This window comes from Salvelinus alpinus, chromosome 3 (genome assembly GCF_045679555.1).
Source record: "Salvelinus alpinus chromosome 3, SLU_Salpinus.1, whole genome shotgun sequence".
NCBI classification, from domain to species: Eukaryota; Metazoa; Chordata; class Actinopteri; order Salmoniformes; family Salmonidae; genus Salvelinus; species Salvelinus alpinus.
Window position 1 is genome coordinate 71,502,956 of NC_092088.1, and position 22,464 is coordinate 71,525,419.

General features: G+C 44.2%; 1 protein-coding gene across 1 annotated transcript in view; it reads right to left on the reverse strand.

The window, feature by feature from the left end:
- The window catches only part of LOC139571246 (calcium-activated potassium channel subunit alpha-1a-like), a 221,506-nt gene that overhangs the window by 79,412 nt on the left and 119,630 nt on the right, over positions 1 to 22,464 (reverse strand). The window contains exons 4-5 of the mRNA XM_071393917.1: positions 10,866 to 10,959; positions 8,153 to 8,264 (exon numbers count right to left, since the gene is read on the reverse strand). Coding sequence (XP_071250018.1) covers positions 8,153 to 8,264; positions 10,866 to 10,959 — 206 coding nt within the window. The remainder of the gene's footprint in view (positions 1 to 8,152; positions 8,265 to 10,865; positions 10,960 to 22,464) is intronic.

Below are 22,464 nucleotides of genomic sequence, written 5' to 3' on the forward strand. Positions count from 1 at the left end.
GAACAGAAGCAGATCAGAATATTAGAATATCATGTTATCATTGGTGTATTAAAATGAGAGTTAAGGTGATGTTGCCTTGTCCCCTTAGTAATGAATCCAAGGGTTTGACATGAGGGAGGGTACCATTAACTTTATCATCAAACTTTATCAGTGTAGAAGCAACAGTTATTATTCATACTTGGGTCATCATACTTTGATCTGGTTTCCTTCAAATAATCACGTTATGAAAAACATGATTGACTGTTCATGACCTTTAACCTGTTTAAAGGTTAAAGGTCGGAGAGCGTGATCACACAGTTGTATTAGGATTCGATCTTGGTCCTGACGCTTTGCCTGTTTGATGGTTCATTGGAGGGCATAGCGGGATTTCTTATAAGCGTACGGATTAGTGTCCTCCTTAAAAGCAGAATCTCTAGCCTTAAGCTCACTGAGGATGTTGCCTGTAATCCATTGTTTCTGGTTGGGATATGTATATATGTTCACTGTGGGGAATACTTCATCGATGCACTTATTAATGGATGAATCATCGGATGAATCCCGGAACATATTCCAGTCTGTGCTAGCGAAACAGTCCTGTAGCTTATCATCCACTTCATCGGACCAATTCCATATTGAACACGTGTATAGCCTAATGTGAAAACAGTGTAATGTCTTGTAATTTACAGTACTGTAGCATACTACATTTAAAGGGACATTTTGAAATGTTTTGCTATTGGATTAACTGGTTGTTAAAACAACTAAATTGAGAAGATATCATGTTTTCTTTTGGTGATTAAATCAATGTTCTCATGGTATTTCACAGTAAACATATATTTTGGATCAATGGTTGTTTGGTGAAAGATTAATGCACAATAAAAGGTTTTGAATATAAGACTTGCTGTGTTACAAGTGTTACCAGTTTGGAGTTTGGTACTAAGAGTTTTTAAAATTCCCCACATGCTTGTGAGAATAGCACCAACTCTATGTAGAAACAAATGCCCTCAAAAGCTTGACTGTCTCAATCCTGGAAAGTAACTAAAAAACATTATCGTAATGCATGATTCAAGGCCACTAAAACCTCCTACATGTACCAGCACTAGAGGTATTAACCAGGGTGTCAATGTCTCACTCTGATTTAGTCCTGGGTATATGTAGTGAATATAAGTATCCCAGGTAGACTGTAATATAATTTCTTACAGTAATTTCTACTCTAAAGTACTTGTAGACTCCAAAGCATATCCTCTCTTGAAATGAGTAAAATGAGTAAGCCCCAAGAGTAAACAATCAAGTGAAATTCATCTCCATAGACGTGCAGTAAATCATGCTTTTGGTAACAAAAATGTTACGGTAAATCAAATATCTATAATCTATAAATACAATATATAAACCATTCAGCGTCTCACTTCCTCCCCACAAATGTTTATATTGATGTTACAGAAGCTTCGTCCAGATGGCAACACAACGCACAACACAAACCCTGGACCTGAGCTCTCTCTCTCTCCAGCTGACACGATAGCCGCCAATGGAATTTGGACCAGGCACAGACAGCCAGTCTCTGGGTTTATATTAGATCCTATCTATTATTTCCTACATCGGCTAGCAACGTCTTAAGTTCTTACCCCAGTAAGAGATTAAATGAAAACAGGAAGTCAAGGTGTGACACAGGTTGTCCCGGTCCTCTTTCTCCACGGCCTGCCGTCGCTGGCCGATCTTGACCCTGTAGCCATTCTGAAAGAGCTCCCCGCAAGACTTCTTACGTCTCCACGTGTTCTGAAACTTCTCAGAGCGTGTGCCCCCTTCGGGCCCTCGGTACACTAACATCTTAGTCGGAATCATGATGTCTGTCTTCCAAGACTGACAAATACCTTTGGCTAAATGACGGGCAAGTCGGCAAAAGCTTCTCGAAATCAAAAGTAAGTTGCCCAGTTGTTGCTTCTCGTCAGTCAGTGTCCAAACATTGCTCAGTTCAAGGCTTCACAACATCCTCTGGAACCGCGTTTTCCAATTCCTTACAACAGCTTACTCTATCTATCCACTGCTTCGTTTCCCTTTCTTTATCACAAGGCACATCAATCAAAGGCTTTCAGTGTCCATCTCGGACAGCAGAGAAAAGACGAGCAGGTGGGCTCAACATGTCTGTGTCCAGCAGGAAGAGATTTAGGTGTGTTGGGATCAGATTTACCACAGACACTCATACTGTAGCGTGCTCGTTGTGATCATCACTGGTGTACGGCAAGCTTAAAGCAAGCCCCTCTTCTGATCCATCAGAATATTACACTATAAGCTCCTTTAGGATTCGCCAAAACAGAGAAAGACAGAGGCCAGACAGACGGTGAGGCAAGTATGTCCTATTACTACCAGACGATTTACAGTACATCTCATCAGACTGCAGATAGTCTATAGGATGGCCACATTCTGTCATAGACAGTCATTTTAGGGTAGAAGGTATTTTAACTCCTCAAAACTGTCACCAGAAAGAAAGTGTATCACCACGTGATGTGGCAGTGCCGAGTCAAGCTCTGGGCATACAGTGGCATTTTTCATATTTTGTTGCCTTACAACCTGGAATTAAAATGGATTTTGGGGGGTTTGGATCATTTCATTTACACAACATGTCTACTACCACTTTGAAGATGCAAAATATTTTTTTGTTGTGAAACAAACAAAAAACAAGACAAAAAAAACAGAAAACTTGAGCGTGCATAATTATTCACCCCCCCAAAGTCAATACTTTGTAGAGCCACCATCTGCAGAAATTACAACTGCAACTCTCTTGGGGTATGTCTCTATAAGCTTGGCACATCTAGCCACTGGTATTTTTGCCCATTCTTCAAGGCAAAACTGATCCAGCTCCTTCAAGTTGGATGGGTTCCACTGGTGTACAGCAATATTTAAGTCATACCACAGATTCTCAATTGGATTGAGGTCTGGGCTTTGACTAGGCCATTCCAAGACATTTAAATGTTTCCCCTTAAACCACTCGAGTGTTGCTTTAGCAGTATGCTTAGGGTCATTGTCCTGCTGGAAGATGAACCTCCGTCCCAGTTTCCCTCAAGAATTTCCCTGTATTTAGCATCATCCATCATTCCTACAATTCTGACCAGTTTCATAGTCCCTGCCAATGAAAAACTACCCACAGCATGATGCTGCCACCACCATGCTTCACTGTGGGGATGGTATTCTCTGGGTGATGAGAGGTGTTGTGTTTGCGCCAGACATAGCGTTTTCCTTGATGGCCAAAAAGCTACATTTTAGTCTCATCTGACCAGAGTACCTACTTCCATGTGTTTGGGGAGTCTCCCACATGCCTTTTGGCGAACACCAAACATGTTTGCTTATTTCTTTCTTTAAGCAATGGCTTTTTTCTGGCCACTCTTCTGTAAAGCCCAACTCTGTGGAGTGTACGGCTTAAATTGATCCTATGGACAGATACTCCAATCTCCCCTGTGGAGCTTTCCAGCTCCTTCAGGGTTATCTTTGGTCTCTTTGTTGCCTCTGATTAATGCCCTCCTTGCCTGGTCCGTGAGTTTTGGTGGGCGGCCCTCTCTTGGCAGGTTGTTGTGGTGTCATATTTTTTTATTTTTTTAATAACGGATTTAAATGGTGCTCCATGAGATGTTCAAAGTTTCATATATTTTTTTATATCCCAACCCTGATCTGTACTTCTCCACAACTTTATCCCGGACCTGTTTGGAGAGCTCCTTGGTCTTCATTGTGCCGCTTGCTTAGTGGTGTTGCAGACTCTGTTGTTTTTCAGAACAGGTGTATATATACTGAGATCATCTGACACTTAGATTGCACACAGGTGGACTTTGTTTAACTAATTATGTGACTTCTGAAGGTAATTGGTTGCACCAGATCTTATTTAGGGGTTTCATAGCAAAGGGGGTGAATACATACTATGCACGCACCAAGTTATTTTTTCATTTCTCTTCACCAATTTTGACTATTTTGTGTATGTCCAGTACATAAAATCCATTTAAATTACAGGTTATAATGCAACAAAATAGGAAAAACCACAAGGGGGATGAATAGTTTTACAAGGCACAGTATCTGAGAAGATTTAGGAATCATTAATGAATTTCTCTGGATTTAGTGAAAGAACAATGATCCTGAATTAATCACAACTGCTGTAACAAAAACTGACTGCTACCTACTGTACATTCAAGCTGAATTTTTTACATTCCACATAGCAGCTCAAAGCAGGAAAGGGCAGCAATGCTACTGTACAACAGATGGAAAAGCATTACATTCTATTGATGGAAAGCTTACATAATAGTTCATCTATTCATTCAGTATATCAATTGAGGTACACTTGCTATTGAAAATGTGTGCAATGAAAGTAATTTCAAAACATTCAGATGTTCAGTGAAATCCCAATGTCCAAAATCAACACAAAAGATAAAACCTTTCCAGTGAGATTACAGAATAACATTCTCAAAAAACATCTCTTATTTTCTTTCAATATCCATAAGTGCAATCATTTAAGGCTAGTATCAGTCGACAGCTTAACACTAAAAGCCTCTTTCTGTGTTTATTTGTACAGCTCGTGAGTAAAAAGCTGGAGCATTTGGAGCAGGAATTAGCTGCTATCTTATCTTTTTGGGCAATGTTCTGCTGCTCCCTGGCACTCGTCCCCGAAAAGCTCTCACAAATTACTTACTAAAGCAGCAATGGAGGTTTGAATTTGAATGACAAACTGGTTTTATTTATCCATCCAAAGGTATCAAAAACCAAAACAGTTGAACTTCCAACTAAGACTTAGTCAACATGGAAACTCCACTTGCAGGGTAGCTAGGCAACATCACTCAACAGAATTACTTGGTATGTTGCCAGAGTTAGCTACAGTAGTAACTTGGAGGGTAGCCCATAAGCAGTTGGCTACAGTAGTAACTTGGAGGGAAGCCTATAAGCAGTTGACTACAGTAGTAACACTTAGGGTAGCCAATAAGCAGTTCGCTACAGTAGTAGCACTTAAGGTAGCCTATAAGCAGGTAGCTACAGTAGTAACTTGGCATCTGTGCATGTTTACTTCCAACTAACATAACAGTCCTGAGTGCTTTCTGGGTCTTTAGTGTTTGAGTGCGTATTTGTGGATGTGTGTGTCTGTGTGTATCTATGTCAGAATGTTCAGACAGAAGATTTGGGAAAAGGCTCTTTGGTCAATGAGAGATTGAGCCTGACTAGGGATATGAGAGTGTATTCATTCAGTGAGGGCAGTAGTGCTAAGCTCTAACCACAGAAGTTACAGCATGACCTGGGTTCAAATACTATTCAAAATAATATCTAATACTTTACTTGGGCTTGATTGAGTTTGCCTGGCTTAATGAACCAATAGAATAGTTCCAAAACTGCAAACCCCGCTGTTAATTCAGATATAGCATTGTCATAGCATTGCCAGGTCATCACCATCAATCTCCATCTATTTTTAAAAGCCACTGAGTGCTAAAGCATGTCTTAGTTGGATGCACATTAAGGCCCAGCAGATGGCAGTCGTTTCTTTGGACAATGGACAGCTTGTAGGGTTATCTTACCCTATGGGCCTGGTCAAAGGAAGCGCACTAACTAGGGAATATGGTATCATTTTGGATACAGTGCTTTATCTGCCTATGGCCCCTGAGGGGTATCCTACGAATCAGGTTTGAGGACTTAGCGAGGTAACTTTGTTAAACTCTGAGATCAACTCGGGATAACGAGTCATACGAATGTGGCTCACCTTTTAGTCAGGTACATTTCTATGGCAACGAATCACTCAGAACTAACTTGCTCCTGGGTAGGCGAAGTCAGGGCTAACTCCATTAATAATCATGAATATAAACTTGGCAAAAAAAGAAACGTCCTCTCACTGTCAACTGCGTTTATTTTCAGCAAACTTAACATATGTAAATATTTGTATGAACTTAACAAGATTCAACAACTGAGACATAAACTGAACAAGTTCCACAGACATGTGATTAACAGAAATGGAATAATGTGTCCCTAAACAAAGGGGAGCGTAAAAATCTAAAGTAACAATCAGTATCTGGTGTGGCCACCAGCTGCATTAAGTACTGCAGTGCATCTCCTCCTCATGGACTGCACCAGATTTGCCAGTTCTTGCTGTGAGATGTTACCCCACTCTTCCAGCAAGGCACTTGCAATTTCCAGGACATTTCTGGGGGGGAATGGCCCTAGCCCTCACACTCCGATCCAACAGGTCCCAGATGTGCTGAATGGGATTGAAATCCGGGCTCTTCACTGGCCATGGCAGAACACTGACATTCCTGTCTTGCAGGAAATCACGCACAAAACGAGCAGTACGGCTGGTGGCATTTTCATGCTGGAGGGTCATGTCAGGATGAGCCTGCAGGAAGGGTACCACATGAGGGAGGAGGATGTCTACCCTGTAACGCACAGTGTTGAGATTGCCTGCAATGACAACAAGCTCAGTCCGATGATGCTGTGACACACCTCCCCAGACTATGACGGACCTTCCACCTCCAAATCGATCCCGTTCCAGAGTACAGCCCTCGGTGTAACGCTCATTCCTTCGACGATAAACGTGAATCTGACCATCACCCCTGGTGAGACAAAACCGCGACTCGTCAGTGAAGAGCACTTTTTGCCAGTCCTGTCTGGTTCAGTGACGGTGGCTTTGTGCCCATAGGCGACGTTGTTGCTGGTGATGTCTGGTGAGGACCTACCTTACAACAGGCCTACAAGCCCTCAGTCCAGCCTTTCTCAGCCTATTGCGGACAGCCTGAGCACTGATGGAGGGATTGTGTGTTCCTGGTGTAACTTTGGCAATTGTTGCCATCCTGTACCTGTCCTGCAGGTGTGATGTCGGATGTACCGATCCTGTTCAGGTGTTGTTACATGAGGTCTGCCACTGCGAGGACGATCAGCTGACTTTTGGGGAAAAAAGGTGCTGATGCATTGATAAGCACACCAAAGACGACATTAACGATAAGTAATCAAATAAGGATGGCACTTCTAAAAGTCTATTTCACACCATATCCTGCTGAATTTGCAAGATAACTTTTCTTTCATTTCATGACAATGTGGCACTGACTTGCCATGGATTGATGTTTCAGCATTGTCTCAATGCTGAAACATCCTTCGTAGGATACCCCTCTGGTCAAAAGTAGAGCACTATAAAGTTAATAGGCTGCCATTTGGGACACAGACAGAGCTAAAGCTACAGTCAGATGCTGATCAGGACTGAGATGGGGGCGTGGTCCTGAGCTCTTATTGACAGCTAATTGACAACTGATTGACAGCTGATAAAGATAAAGCCCTAACCAACACCTACATGTGATGAAGCAGAAAATCACCTTTATCTGTAATCCCCTATAGACCTCTCACTCTCTCCTGGAGATTAGCCAGTCTTCTGCATCCCAAATGGAACCCTATTCCCTATATAGTGCACTACTTTTAACCACGGCCCATGGGGAATAGGTTGTCGTTTGGGACGCGGACTCAGGCACACATTCATTTAGTAGATTGATTTCTATATTAAAGCAGTGAATCAGGCAGGCGCCACTCAACAAAAGCCTATTAACTTTAATATCCCATTCATCATGTACTTTCAATCATAGACCAATTTCAATCACTTCAATCATCATTCCAGGTACTGTGGCAAGCAAAACATAAAAGCTTGTTCAATGACATGAAAGGTATTGAAATTACTTGTTGTATTCCATCATGGCAACCTAATACAAGACTGACAGCAGTGTAATATCACAACATTGTGAAATGTACATTGACAGGAACCAGAAACCATCACTGGTAAGTAAACAAATGATTGCTGTCAATGAACAACCAATACCATTATTACAGTCAGCCCCAGCAGCTACTCCCAGCATCTGCGGATGTTGAAAAGAGGGTAGGGTCCAACATAAGCTAACCAAAGTAAAACCAGACCAAAAAGGAATCCATCAGGATCAACTAGAAAACAATGATTTAATTCAACAATCCATCTAAACCACTGTAATACAAATATAATCCACTGGGGGGCGGTGCTGACCTGATCACCATCGAGGTTGAAATATAAAACACCACTCCCATATTTGGCCAACCTGTAGGCTGTTTTGGAGGTCTGAGCAATCCAACCAGGACCAAGACTACTACATTAGTACTGGCCCATATAATAGACCTTTAGAGGTGTAAATGTATACAGGTATTCTGTACTTACCAAGCCAGCTCCTGTTGAGATAAACGGACACGAACACCGGGGGAACAGTGAAGAAGTCCACCACTGAGTTCACCTCCAGCCAGAACCACAGCTTGTCATTGGCTGCAATAAACTGAAAGGGAAAATAAACCAATTAACTACAGTACCAGTCATTCCAGGGTTTTTCTTTATTTTTACTATACTGTAGAATAATAGTGAAGACATCAAAATTCTGAAGTAACACTGATGGAATCATGTAGTAACCAAAAGTGTTAAATAAATCAAAATCTTTTTGAGATTCTTCAAAGTAGCCACCCTTTTTCTATTTCACACTCTTGGCATTCTCTCAACCAGCTTCACGAGGTAGTTACCTGGAATGAATTTCAATTAACAGGTGTGCCTTGTTAAAAGTTCATTTGTGGAATGTATTTTCTTCTTAATGTGTTTGACACAATCAGTTGTGTTGTGACAAGATAGGGGTGGTATACAGAAGAAAGCCCTATTTGGTAAAAGACCAAGTCCATATTATGGCAAGAAGAGCTCAAACAAGCAAAGAGAAATGACAGTCCATCATTACTTTAAGACATGAAGGTCAGTCAATCCGGAAAATGTCAAGAACCGTCAAGCAAAACTGTCTTTCATGAGAACCGCTACAGGAAAGGAAGACCCAGAGTTACCTCTGCTGCAGAGGATGGGTTCATTAGAGTTACCAGCCTCAGAAATTGCAGCCCAAATAAATGCTTCACAGAGTTCAAGTAACAGGCACATCTCAACATTAACTGTTCAGAGAAGACTTGTGTGAATCAGGCCTTCATGGTTGAATTGCTGCAAAGACACCACAACTAAAGGACACCAATAAGAAGAAGAGATTTGCTTGGTCCAAGAAACACGAGCAATGGACATTAGACCGGTGGAAATCTGTCCTTTGGTCTGATGAGTCCAAATTTGAGATTTTTGGTTCCAACCGCTGTGTCTTTGTGAGACGCAGAATAGGTGAACGGATGATCGGATGAAGCATGGAGGAGGAGGTGTGATGTTGTGGGGGTGCTTTGCTGGTGACACTGTCAGTGATTTATTTAGAATTCAAGGGACACTTAACCAGCATGGCCACCACAGCATTCTGCAGCGATACGCCATCCAATCTGGTTTGCGCTTAGTGGGACTATCATTTGTTATTCAACAGGACAATGACCCAAACACACCTCCAGGCTGTGTAAGGGCTATTTGACCAAGAAGGAGGGTGATGGAGTGCTGCATCAGGTGACCTGGCCTCCACAATCACTGGGCCTCAAACAAATTGAGATTGTTTGGGATGAGTTGGACCGCAGAGTGAAGGAAAAGCAGCCAACAAGTGCTCAGCATATGTGGGAACTCCTTCAATAACCCACCAGCAGGGTTGGGGTTAATTCCACAAATTCAATTCTAACTAAATTCCCTCTCCCTGTAAATTTGAATTCAGACATAATTCAATTAATCTTATTTCCAATGTTAGGTACATTCTAAGAATTCCATCCCCAATCCAATATTATCCCCAACAATTACACAAATTCAAATTCCATTCCATCAGGCTTTCAGGCTGATCCTGTCACTGCTCAGACAGCCTAGCTATAGTGGAAATACAGAAATACATATACATGTTTTAAATGATTTAAAACAAATCCTGGAGTAAATGTTTTATACTAAGTGCATTAATTCCATTAACTGGGAAATGTACAAATATTGAATTCCAATTCAATTCCAAATAAAAAATATGTTTTAAAATGACCATTCAAACAGTTTAATTCCAATTCCATAATTTGGAGATTATTGAAACTGGAGTCGAATTCACCGTAAATATTCCACTTCCCCGCGCTCCAACAGGTATATCTCACTGATCATCCCAAAAGCCAACACCTGATTTGGCCGCCTTTCCTTCCAGTTCTCTGCTGCCTGTGACTGGAACAAATTGCAAAAATCGCTGAAGTTGGAGACTTTTATTTCCCTCACAACTTTAAACATCTGCTATCTGAGCAGCTAACCGATCGCTGCAGCTGTACATAGTCCATCTGTAAACAGCCCACCCAATTTACCTACCTCATCCCCATACTGTTTTTATTTATTTACTTTTCTGCTCTTTTGTACACCAGTATCTCTACTTGCACATGATCATCTGATGATTTATCACTCCAGTGTTAATCTGCTAAATTGTAATTATTCGCTCCTATGGCCTATTTATTGCCTACCTCCTCATGCCTTTTGCACACAATGTATATAGACTCATTTTCCCCCCCTACTGTGTTATTGACTTGTTTATTGTTTACTCCATGTGTAACTCTGTGTTGTTGTCTGTTCACACTGCTATGCTTTATCTTGGCCAGGTCACAGTTGTAAATGAGAACTTGTTCTCAACTAGCCTACCTGGTTAAATAAAGGTTAAATAAATAAAAAATATTTAAAAGAAATTGAAGAATTGAAATTTCAAAATTAACTGGAATTGATCACAACTCTGCCAACCATCCCCCTTTTAATGTTGATACATGACTGTTGTTTGTTCAGGGTACAAAAAGGCATTAAAGTTATGAAAGAATGACAGATACCCGTAAACTGTTGAATGCTTCCACAGTTTTAATGAGTGCGATGTTTCGACTTGAATGATTTTGTTATCGGTTTTTGTTTCATGACATGATTGAAACTTTACTAGCGTAACAACTTGTTGTGTACAAGTCTTATGTAGCCTTGTACTTTCTTTACTTACCCGTAGACCGAAGTACAAGAGGAAGAAGACGTTGAAAGCCATGTCAATCTGTAGCGTGAAGTCTTTGTAGAAGTTCTGACAGGACTCAATGGGGCTGTCAAAAACACACAGAAAACTAAAATGTTAGAAATTTCTCACTTATTGAAGATGCATTCTTCTTCCCTGATGTAAAAAAAGGTGAAAAAATGAAGAGGAATGAAAGAACTTGAAGGTGCAAAAGTTTGTATTTTCCAATGGATGTCTGTAGCGCAAATAACATGCATAAATAGTCACACAAGCATGTAATTGTAACATGTTGATATACCCCTGATTAACCCTTAAAGAACTGTGTGTACATTATTCTTCTGAAACTCACATTTACATGTTAGTCATTTAGCAGACGCTCTTATCCAGAGTCACTGAAAGTCATAGCATTTTGGCCAAACTGTGGAGTTATTGGCTCAGATTCATTTTCATTTCCACAATACAGAAAAAAACAACGCTGTTGTACACAAATGGTAATCTTAGGATATCAATTCAATGTAATTAAATCCAAACCGAGATTAGGGAAGAACAAACAATTGGACCAAAACACAGTTTGAGATGATTATGTAACAAGACAAACACATAGAGAGGACACCGCTGCACTTGGTTCTGACATAAAGCTCCACTCATTCTGGATCAAGTGTCCACTGTCCAGCCTGGCAGCTAGACAGTTCCCCTCCTTCTCTTTCTTTAGTTAATGGTATTTCTTCATCAGTCCTCACATTGACTTTTCTTTTTTCAATTTAAAGTTTTATTAAGTTTTCAAACAACCAACCAAACACATTCCACATTCACAGATGTGACAGACTTAAAAAAAAATAATAATAATAATAATTAAAAAAAATAAAAAAATGTTATATATATATATATACACATATATACATACCTACATATACATACATACACACATACACACAAATAATAATTATAACAAAATTTAAAATGTAGAACTTGCAGCAGCACTATCAAGGTTCTTATTTGCTATTTCCAGCCTTAGCTGAGATGACGAGCCAATGATTAGTTTTTAGATTTTACAGCACCTTACACAACACGCATCTGCTCACCTCCCCGATCCCCCCATTCACTCTGTCCAATTTGAGATATAGTGGAGTAGTGGAGACCAGAGTCTATCAAACTTGGGCTGTCTCTTGTGGAGGTCATAAGTGAGCTTTTCAAGAGGGAGAAAGTCAACAATCTGGTCAATCCACATTTTAAATGTAGGAGAGGTACTAGAGGCCCACAATAGAAGGATACATTTCTTAGCAAAGTATGTAATGGTCATGAGCAAATTTTCTCTGTCAGGATCAAGAACAAAGTCCTGCTGGGCATTAAGAAGATAGAGACACGGGGTCATATCAAACTGTACTGTCACGAATCCCGCCGAGGATGGTGCCTCTTCCTGTTCGGGCGGCGCTCGGCGGTCGTCGTCACCGGCCTACTAGCTGCCATCGATTCGTTTCTTTTGTTTCTGTTAGTTTGGGCTGATTGGGTGCACCTGTTTTGAGTTTAGTTTGGTGGGTAGGCTATTTAAGGGTAGGTAGCCCGCTGGCTGTTGTGCGGGCTTGTTTTTCTGTTATGTTGGTGTTGGATTGTGAAGTGGATTTTGTTATTTTCTCGGAACAGTTTAGTCCGGTGTTTTTGGACTCATCGTTTCATGCGCCCGTGTGTTTTAAGGCATGATCGTTTTCCCTGTGCATTGGGAAATAAATCCACGTTCCTTAAACCTGCTCTCTGCGCTTGACTCCATCCACCCAGTACTCCTAGTAGCTCTGACAGAAGCCCGCACCACTTATGGAGTCAGCAGGAGCAGCGACCACCCCTCTCCCAACTATGGAGGAGCGTGTCCATCATCATACAGCTGTACTTCATCGTATCGGGTCAGCGATGGACCAGATGATGGAGAGGATGGAACGATGGGAGAGGAGTGGTCTCCCGACGCCCCCTACGGCTCCCCTGCAGACGACACAACCCACTCCCACAGGGTCATCGGCTGGGACCAGCTCATTGCGTCTCACCCCTCCGAGGGTGTACGATGGAGCAGCGGCTGGTTGCCAGGGATTTCTGCTCCAGCTTGAGCTTTACCTGGCTACCGTGCGTCCGACTCCCTCGGGGGAGGAGAGTGTAAGCCTCCTTGTCTCCTGTTTGTCGGGGAGGGCCCTGGACTGGGCCAACGCAGTCTGGAACAGCCCAGACTCGGCTCGGGACCATTACGCAGAGTTCACCCGCCGGTTTCGGGCTGTGTTCGACCACCCACCAGAGGGCCGAGCGGCGGGTGAGCGTCTGTTCCACCTTAGACAGGAGACGAGGAGCGCCCAGGAGTTCGCTTTAGAGTTCCGGACCTTGGCTGCTGGTGCGGGGTGGAATGACAGGGCCTTAATAGACCATTACCGTTGTAGCCTCCGGGAGGACGTCCGTCGGGAGCTAGCTTGTCGGGACACCACACTCTCTCTCGATGAACTGATCGACATGTCGATCCGATTAGATAACTTGCTAGCTGCCCGCGGGCGTTCAGAGGGGGTCCTGTCCATTCCACCTCCCAGCCCTCCCGCTCCAACTCCGATGGAGTTGGGAGGAGCTGCATCTAGGGGGACCGGAGGAGGTGGCTCTTCTTGCACCTATTGTGGCCGGAGAGGACACACTTCGGACCGGTGCTGGAGGAGTCCATCTGGGAGTCGGGATGGCAGGCGGAATACTCCTCGGCCACCCCAGGTGAGTAGGCACAAGACTCACCCAGAGCTCCCTGTTGGTCACATGTTTTTGGTTATTTTTTTCCCTGCGTTTTTCCCCTCTCTTCAGCATAAGGCGCTAGTCGACTCAGGCGCAGCTGGGAGTTTTATGGATCGCGGACTCGCCCGTAGGTTGGGTATTCCGCTGGTGCAGATAGACCCACCTTTTCCCGTGCACTCCCTAGATAGCCGACCGTTAGGGTCAGGGCTGGTCAGGGAGGCCACGATTCCGCTGGACATGGTAACCCAGGGGGATCATAGGGAGCAGATCAGTTTTTTCCTTATTGATTCACCTGGGTTTCCAGTGGTGTTGGGGGTTCCCTGGCTAGCCATTCACAATCCCCTCATTTCCTGGCGACAGGGAGCTCTTCAGGGGTGGTCAGATGAGTGTTCAGGTAGGTGTGTGGGAGTTTCCATCGGTGCCACATCGGTGGAGAGTCCAGACCAGGTTTCCACTGTGCGCATTCCCCCAGAATATGCCGATTTGGCTATCGCTTTTAGTAAGAAAGAAGCGACTAAATTACCACCTCATCGACGGTGGGATTGCGTGATAAACCTCCAGGAGAACGCTGCACTTCCCAGGAGTCACGTGTACCCATTGTCACAGGAGGAGACGTTGGCTATGGAGACATATGTCACGGAAGCTCTGGGACAAGGGTTCATTCGGCCCTCCATGTCACCCGCCTCTTCGAGTTTCTTTTTTTGTGAGAAAAAAGGAGGGAGGACTGCGTCCGTGCATTGATTATCGAGGTCTAAATTCAATCACAGTGGGATTTAGTTATCCACTACCTCTCATCGCTACGGCGATGGAATCATTCCACGGAGCGCGTTTTTTCACAAAACTGGACCTCAGGAGCGCGTATAATCTGGTGCGTATTCGGGGAGGAGACGAGTGGAAAACAGCGTTTAGTACCACATCAGGCCACTATGAGTACCTCGTCATGCCGTATGGGTTGAAGAATGCTCCAGCCGTCTTCCAATCCTTTGTAGATGAGATTCTCAGGGACTTGCAGGGGCAGGGTGTGGTAGTATATATTGATGACATCTTGATCTATTCTGCCACACGCGCCGCGCATGTCTCCCTGGTGCGCAGGGTGCTTAGGCGACTGCTGGAGCATGACCTGTACGTCAAGGCTGAGAAATGTGTGTTCTCCAAACCAGCCGTTTCCTTCCTGGGTTATCGCATTTCCACCTCGGGGGTGATGATGGAGTGTGACCGCGTTAACGCTGTGCGTAATTGGCCGACTCCAACCACGGTAAAGGAGGTGCAGCGGTTTTTAGGGTTTGCCAATTACTACCGGAGGTTTATCCGGGGTTTTGGCCAAGTGGCGGCACCCATTACCTCACTGCTGAAGGGGGGGGCCGGTGCGTCTACGGTGGTCGGCCGAGGCAAATGGAGCCTTCAACCAGTTGAAGGCAAGGTTTACTGAGGCTCCCGTGTTGGCGCATCCGGACCCTTCGTTAGCGTTCATAGTGGAGGTGGATGCGTCCGAGGCTGGTGTTGGAGCCGTGCTATCACAGCGCTCGGGCACGCCACCGAAGCTCCGTCCCTGTGCTTTCTTTTCTAAGAAGCTGGAGCCGGCGGAGCGGAACTATGATGTGGGGGACCGGGAGTTACTAGCTATGGTAAAAGCCCTGAAGGTGTGGAGACACTGGCTTGAGGGGGCAAAATACCCTTTTCTCATCTGGACTGACCACCGCAATCTGGAGTATATCCGAGAGGCGAAGAGACTGAATCCGCGTCAAGCTAGGTGGGCCATGTTCTTTACTCGTTTTAGATTTACGATCTCTTACCGACCAGGTTCCCTCAACACTAAGGCCGACGCGCTGTCTCGTCTCTATGACACGGATGACCGGCCCATCGATCCGACTCCCATCCTTCCAGCCTCGTGTCTGGTGGCCCCGGTGGTATGGGAGGTGGACGCGGACATCGAGCGGGCGTTAAGGGTAGAACCTGTGCCATCCCAGTGTCCAACTGGCCTTAGGTACGTACCGCTTGGTGTTCGTGATCGTTTGATTCGGTGGGCTCATACACTACCTTCTTCGGGTCATCCGGGGATTGAGAGGACAGTGCGGGGTCTTAGGAGGAAATACTGGTGGCCCACCTTGGCTAAGGACGTGAGACTCTATGTCTCTTCCTGCTCGGTATGCGCACAGAGTAAGGCTCCTAGGCACCTGCCGAGAGGGAAGTTACAACCCCTCCCGGTTCCACAACGGCCATGGTCTCATTTATCGGTAGATTTCCTGACTGATCTTCCCCCGTCTCAGGGGAACACTACCGTTTTGGTCGTTGTGGATCGGTTTTCTAAGTCCTGTCGTCTCCTTCCATTGCCTGGTCTCCCTACGGCCCTACAGACTGCGGAGGCTCTATTTACCCACGTCTTCCGGCATTACGGGGTGCCGGAGGACATCGTATCTGATCGAGGTCCCCAGTTCACGTCCCGGGTAAGGAGGGCGTTTATGGAGCGTCTGGGGGTCTCGGTCAGCCTTACCTCTGGGTATCACCCCGAAAGTAATGGGCAGGTGGAAAGAGTGAACCAGGAAGTGGGTAGGTTTCTGAGGTCGTATTGCCAGGACCGGCCGGGAGAATGGGCAAGGTACGTCCCGTGGGCAGAGTTGGCCCAGAACTCACTCCGCCACTCCTCAACTAACATGTCGCCATTTGAATGCGTATTGGGGTACCAGCCGGTCCTGGCTCCGTGGCATCAGAGCCAGACCGAAGCTCCTGCGGTGGAGGAGTGGGTACAGCGCTCTAGAGAGACCTGGCGGGCAGTTCAGGCCTCTCTCAGGCAGGCCAGTGAGCGGCAGAAGAGGAGCGCTGACCGCCACCGCAGTGAGGCCCCTGTGTTCGCACCAGGGGACAGGGTCTGGCTCTCGACCCGAAACCTGCCCCTCCGCCTGCCCTGCCGGAAGCTGGGGCCGCAGTGTGTGGGGCCATTTAAAGTCCTGAGGAGGATAAACAAGGTGTGTTATAGATTACAACTCCCTTCTTACTATCGTATTAACCCCTCGTTTCATGTGTCTCTCCTCAGGCCGGTGGTAGCTGGTCCCCTTCAGGAAGGTGAGGTACCGGAGGTCCCTCCGCCCCCTCTGGAGATCGAGGGGTCCCCGGCGTACGCTGTACGAGCTATTCTGGACTCGAGACGCCGGGTGAGGGGCTTGCAGTACCTCGTTGACTGGGAGGGGTACGGTCCGGAGGAGAGGTGCTGGGTACCGGGGAGAGACATTTTAGATCCTTCCCTCTTGGCTGATTTCCACCGTCGCCACCCGGATTGTCCTGCGCCTCGCCCTCCGGGTCGTCCTCGAGGCCGGGGTCGGCGCGCTGCGGGAGCCGCGCGTCAGAGGGGGGGTACTGTCACGAATCCCGCCGAGGATGGTGCCTCTTCCTGTTCGGGCGGCGCTCGGCGGTCGTCGTCACCGGCCTACTAGCTGCCATCGATTCGTTTCTTTTGTTTCTGTTAGTTTGGGCTGATTGGGTGCACCTGTTTTGAGTTTAGTTTGGTGGGTAGGCTATTTAAGGGTAGGTAGCCCGCTGGCTGTTGTGCGGGCTTGTTTTTCTGTTATGTTGGTGTTGGATTGTGAAGTGGATTTTGTTATTTTCTCGGAACAGTTTAGTCCGGTGTTTTTGGACTCATCGTTTCATGCGCCCGTGTGTTTTAAGGCATGATCGTTTTCCCTGTGCATTGGGAAATAAATCCACGTTCCTTAAACCTGCTCTCTGCGCTTGACTCCATCCACCCAGTACTCCTAGTAGCTCTGACATGTACATCTAGTATTTTCTGTGCAGCAGTATGTATAGATTGCCAAAATCTGGCAATCTCTCTACAGCTCCAAAATACATGCATATAGGTTCCACTTTCAGAGGTACATCTTTTACAGTTAGGAGAAATGTCTGTTTTCATTTTATGGAGTCTCAAGGGAGTGTAATAAAATTTGTACAAAAATTTGTAATTCGATTCTTTCATTTTTACATTAGTAGAGGAGCAGTATACCCTGTCGCAAACCTCCGCCCATAACTCATCACTGATAGTCAGACCAAGGTCCTTTTCCCAGATTATTTTCAAAGGAGTAAAGGAGGAGCCTCCTTTCTCAGAAAGGAGTCTATAGATATAGGATATTTTGCCTTTAATGGATTGTGCTGTGACAAGAAGGGTTTCAACTTCGTTCAACTGAGTTCTAAACCTCCTCTTGGAAGTAAATGAGGAGATGACATGTCTAATTTGAAGATATTTAAAAAAATGGGATCTTGGCACATTGAATTCACTGCAGAGCTCTTGAAAGGATTTCAGTATAGTGGTCTTCTGATGAAATAGGTCTGAAAAGGTCCTGATTCCTAGAGTATGCCAAAGATTAAAGTTGGCATCCCTCAGGGCTTTTGGCAAGTCTGGGTTGCCTACTATAGGCGAGTGAGAGCATATTTGGGAGGAGATGCCCAGGTATTTCTTACAGTCCCTCCACGCTAGTAGGGTGCTGTAAATCACAAATGTTTTGGCTATGTTGCCCACTTCACTAAAGTCATTAATGAATATAGTTGAGCTTAGTGGCAATGAACCACAGGATTGGGCTTCTATCTGGATCCACGTTGACTCTTGTCTGTTTGTGATCCATGTTAGCATGTTGCGGATTTGGGCAGACCAGTAGTACAATTGAAGGGAGGGAAGGGCAAGACCGCCCTTAGATTCAGGTTTCGATAGAGTGGAGAGCTTGATCCTAGGTTTTTTATTGCCCCATATAAATTTGGTGATGCTTTGGTTAATTGTTTTGAAAAAGGAAGCTGGGAGATAGCATGGGAGCATCTGAAATAAATAGTTCAGTCTAGGGAGGATGTTCATACGGATTACATTAATTCTTCCTACTAAGCTAATTGGGAGGGAGATCCAGGTTTGGAGGTTGTTTTTGATTCGATCCAGGAGTGGAAGATAATTCTCCTTGAAAAGCCTATTCAGATCTGGTGTTATGAATATCCCAAGGTATTGAAACCCCTGTGTCTTCCATTGGAATGGGCATAGTGTCTTCATAGAACTGGTGAGTGTAATATTGAGAGGGCAGACAGTGGATTTGTTAAAATTGATCTTATAACCTGAAAACGTGCCATACTGAGCAATTGTGTCTAAAATGGGAGGAAGGGATTTCTCAGGGTTGGATATGTAGAGCAAGACATCATCCGCGTAAAGCGAAATCTTGTGCTGCAGGCCGCCTGCAGGAACACCTGTAATACTTGGATTGCTCCTTATCAACTCTGCCAGAGGCTCCGCCCCCAACAAGTAGAGCAGGGGGGATAGCGAGCACCCTTGTCTTGTGCCCCGTCCCAAAGGGAATCTGTCAGAGTTCAGTCCGTTAGTAGTCACCATGGCATTTGGATGAGAGTATAGTGATTTGATCCATTTAATAAAGTTTGGGCCCATATTGAACTTTTCTAAGACTGAGAACAAAAAGCTCCACTCCATCCTGTCGAACGCCTTCTCAGCATCCAGTGAAGCCAGCAGGACAGGGGTCTTCTGTGCGTTTACTTGATCAATAATATCAAAAAGACGGCGAATGTTATCAGAAGAGTATCTGTCTCTAATAAATCCAGTTTGGCACATTGACTTTTCTGAGTTGTTTCCTGAGGGGTATACTACAATTCAAGCTAGATCTACTCAGGGTTTTATAAAGCTAGCCAGCTTCAGTTGGCGTCAGATTCCATCTTACATGCTGACCAGACCAGACACTTGGCGTGCGCGAGCGTCGCAAAATACATTTACACATACATGTTACTCATTCTTTGCACCCACACTGCTTGTGAGCGTAGAACTTGGTTCTATTTAGAACTTGGTTCTATTTGTGATGCTCAACGCTCTGCAAGTCCTGCCTCTCCCATCTCCTCATTGGTTTTTAGGAGCATATACCCACGTCAGTGATTGAAAGATGAACTGAGGTCCACACTCCAGTCGGTTGTGGTAATGCCCCTTAAAGTTGGTTGCCAACTGCCATATAAAGTCCAAAGAAGAGGAAGAAGCCTGAAGGAAGGAGGAGAGATGACTAGAAACTAATTCGGTTTACCATTTTATCTGTGGATTAGAGTAGAGGACCTTGTGCATTTCAGGTAAAATAACAACCCAATGTTTAGATTCCAGGACAAATTAGCTAGCAACAGCAAGCTAGCTAGATAAATTGCCATAAATGTTTAATGCTTTTGAACCTGTCCACAAATTAATATAATTGGTTCAGAGTTTGTTTTGATAATTCAATCTGCGTGTCCTCATCGCGTCTGGTGTGCGGGGACAAAATAAACATGCACGTGATGGCAGACGCACGCACGCGTGCGGTCTGGTCAGCATGTTAGACTACCATGTTACGAAGGTGGATATTGATCGTGTACCTGCCCTCGAGCCTGCACGACCTGGGCTTGCAACTGCATGTTCATGTCGCACGAGGCTAGTTGAATGCTGACACATTAATACATTGGCGAGTCAGTGCAACATTTTTATTTGTACCAAAATCCAAATTAAATAAAAGTAATCTTGCCAATTCATCAGGCTATGATGTGAAATAGGCTTTTAGAAGTGTCGGCTTTATTTTATTACGTATCGTTAATATCATCTTTGGTGTGCTTATCAATGCACAAGCACCTTTTTCCCCTCTTAATTCTATTAAGTCATACAAAAGTTTTACAGTGCGCAAAGTTTGAAATGCATTCTGTCATTAGTAAATGTATAATGTGATAGGTATTTTAACACACAAAAAAACATTTGATTAATTCAAATATTTAAAGGTCCTGAACAGTCATTCTGATTCCCGTTTAAAATAGCCATTTGACTTACTAAAACATCACCAAAAATATTTTTTCCAGATAAAAATGCTCAAAATGTGTGAAAAGTAACTTTTTCTCTCATGTCAAACTAACAGGAAGTCTGAAAAGACAGGCTGAGTTAGCGGGGAGCTTATGATTTGATTTGATTAATTTCATTTATGCTCGCAGTCGATAAGACTGAATTATGCTGAATACAGTTACATTTAGACAATACTGTAGCCCTTTCCTACAGTCAAATGACCTAGTGGCCTCATGGGTGAAATGTTATTAATTACAGGTGCCAAACGTTTTTTTATTAAAAATAAAAAACAGAAATACCTTATTTACATAAGTATTCAGACCATTTGCTATGAGACTTGAATTGACCTCAGGTGCATCCTGTTTCCATTGATCATCCTTGAGATGTATCTACAACTTGATTGGAGTCCACCTGTGGTAAATTGAATTGGACATGATTTGGAAAGACACACACCTGTCTATATAAGGTCCCACAGTTGACAGCGCGTGTCAGAGCAAAACCCAAGCCATGAGGTCGAAGGAAATGTCCGTAGAGCTCCGATACAGGATTGTGTCGAGGCTCAGATCTGGGGAAGGGTACCAAAACATTTCTGCAGAAATGGCTCGCTGCTATTTCACTGGGTGTTGTCAAATCAATCCCGTTAACGGGATTGGCGCGCGAAGGGATCACTAAAAAGTTAATGAATTTCCGCCTGACTGATGTGCCCAAAGTAAACTGCCTGTTACTCAGGCCCAGAAGCCAGGATGTGCATATAATTAGTAGCATTGGATAGAAAACACTTTGAAGTTTCTAAAACTGTTAACATAATGTCTAAGACTATAACAGAATTGAAAGAAATCCGGCGAAAATCCAAAGGAAATCCTACCGGGGGAAAAAATAATTTGGTCCCAGGCTCTTATTATGGAAACCAATTGTTTCTATGTAAATCCATCTCCCTGATTACAATTCCTATGGCTTCCACTAGATGTCAACAGTCTTTATTCAAGGTTTCAGGCTTCTTTTTTAAAAACGAACAAGTATTTGGAGTTTTGGTTAGGAGGCCACCTGAACAATATCAGTCTTTCGGCGCGCGAGGGAGAGGGCGCACGCTTACGAATTTTCCTTTCCTATTGAACATACTACTTTCCGTATGAAATATTATAGTGTATTTACATTTTAGAGTACCTGACGATTCAATAGAAACGTCTGACTTGTTTGGACGAAGTTTAGCGGTAGCTTTTTGGACTCCTTTGTCTGCATGTTGAATGAGTGGATTACTGAAATTGATGGCGCCAACTAAACAGACATTTTGGGATATAAAGAAGGATTTTATCTAACAAAACGACCATTCATGTTGTAGCTGGGACCCTTGGGATTGCAACCAGAGGAAGATGTTCAAAAGTAAGTGATTTATTTCATCGCTATTTGTGATTTTTATGAACCCTGTGCTGGTTGAAAAATATGTTGTGGGGTGCCGTCCTCAGACAATCGCATGGTATGCTTTCGCTGTAAAGCCTTTTTGAAATCGGAAAATGCAGTTAGATTAATAAGAATTTAAGCTTTTAAATGATATGACACTTGTATGTTCATGAATGTTTAATATTACGATCATTTATTTGAATTGCGCGCCCTCCAATTTCACCGGATGTTGTTGGCTGGTGTCCCGCTAGCGGGATGCCTATCCCTTAAGGATTCATTGCCATAGAAATGTACCTGTCTAAAAGGTGAGCCACTTTCATGTCACCAGTTATTCAGAGTTGAACTCCTCTATATCGCATCGTACTATACCACTCTGGTGTGATAAGAGCAATGAAGGCTCCTCAGAGGAGGAAGTGAAGGACCATCCTCCGCAGTGATTTACATTTTTTACATTTAAAAAGTCATCCTTTTCAGATAAAACAATACTTAATATAATCACGTCACCAAATAATTGATTAAAACATACTATTTTGCATGAAGGTCTACAGTACCCTCAACAGCACTCTGTAGGGTGCACCATGGTGTAGCCGGAGGACAGCTAGCTTCCGTCCTCCTCTGGGTACATTGACTTCAATGTAA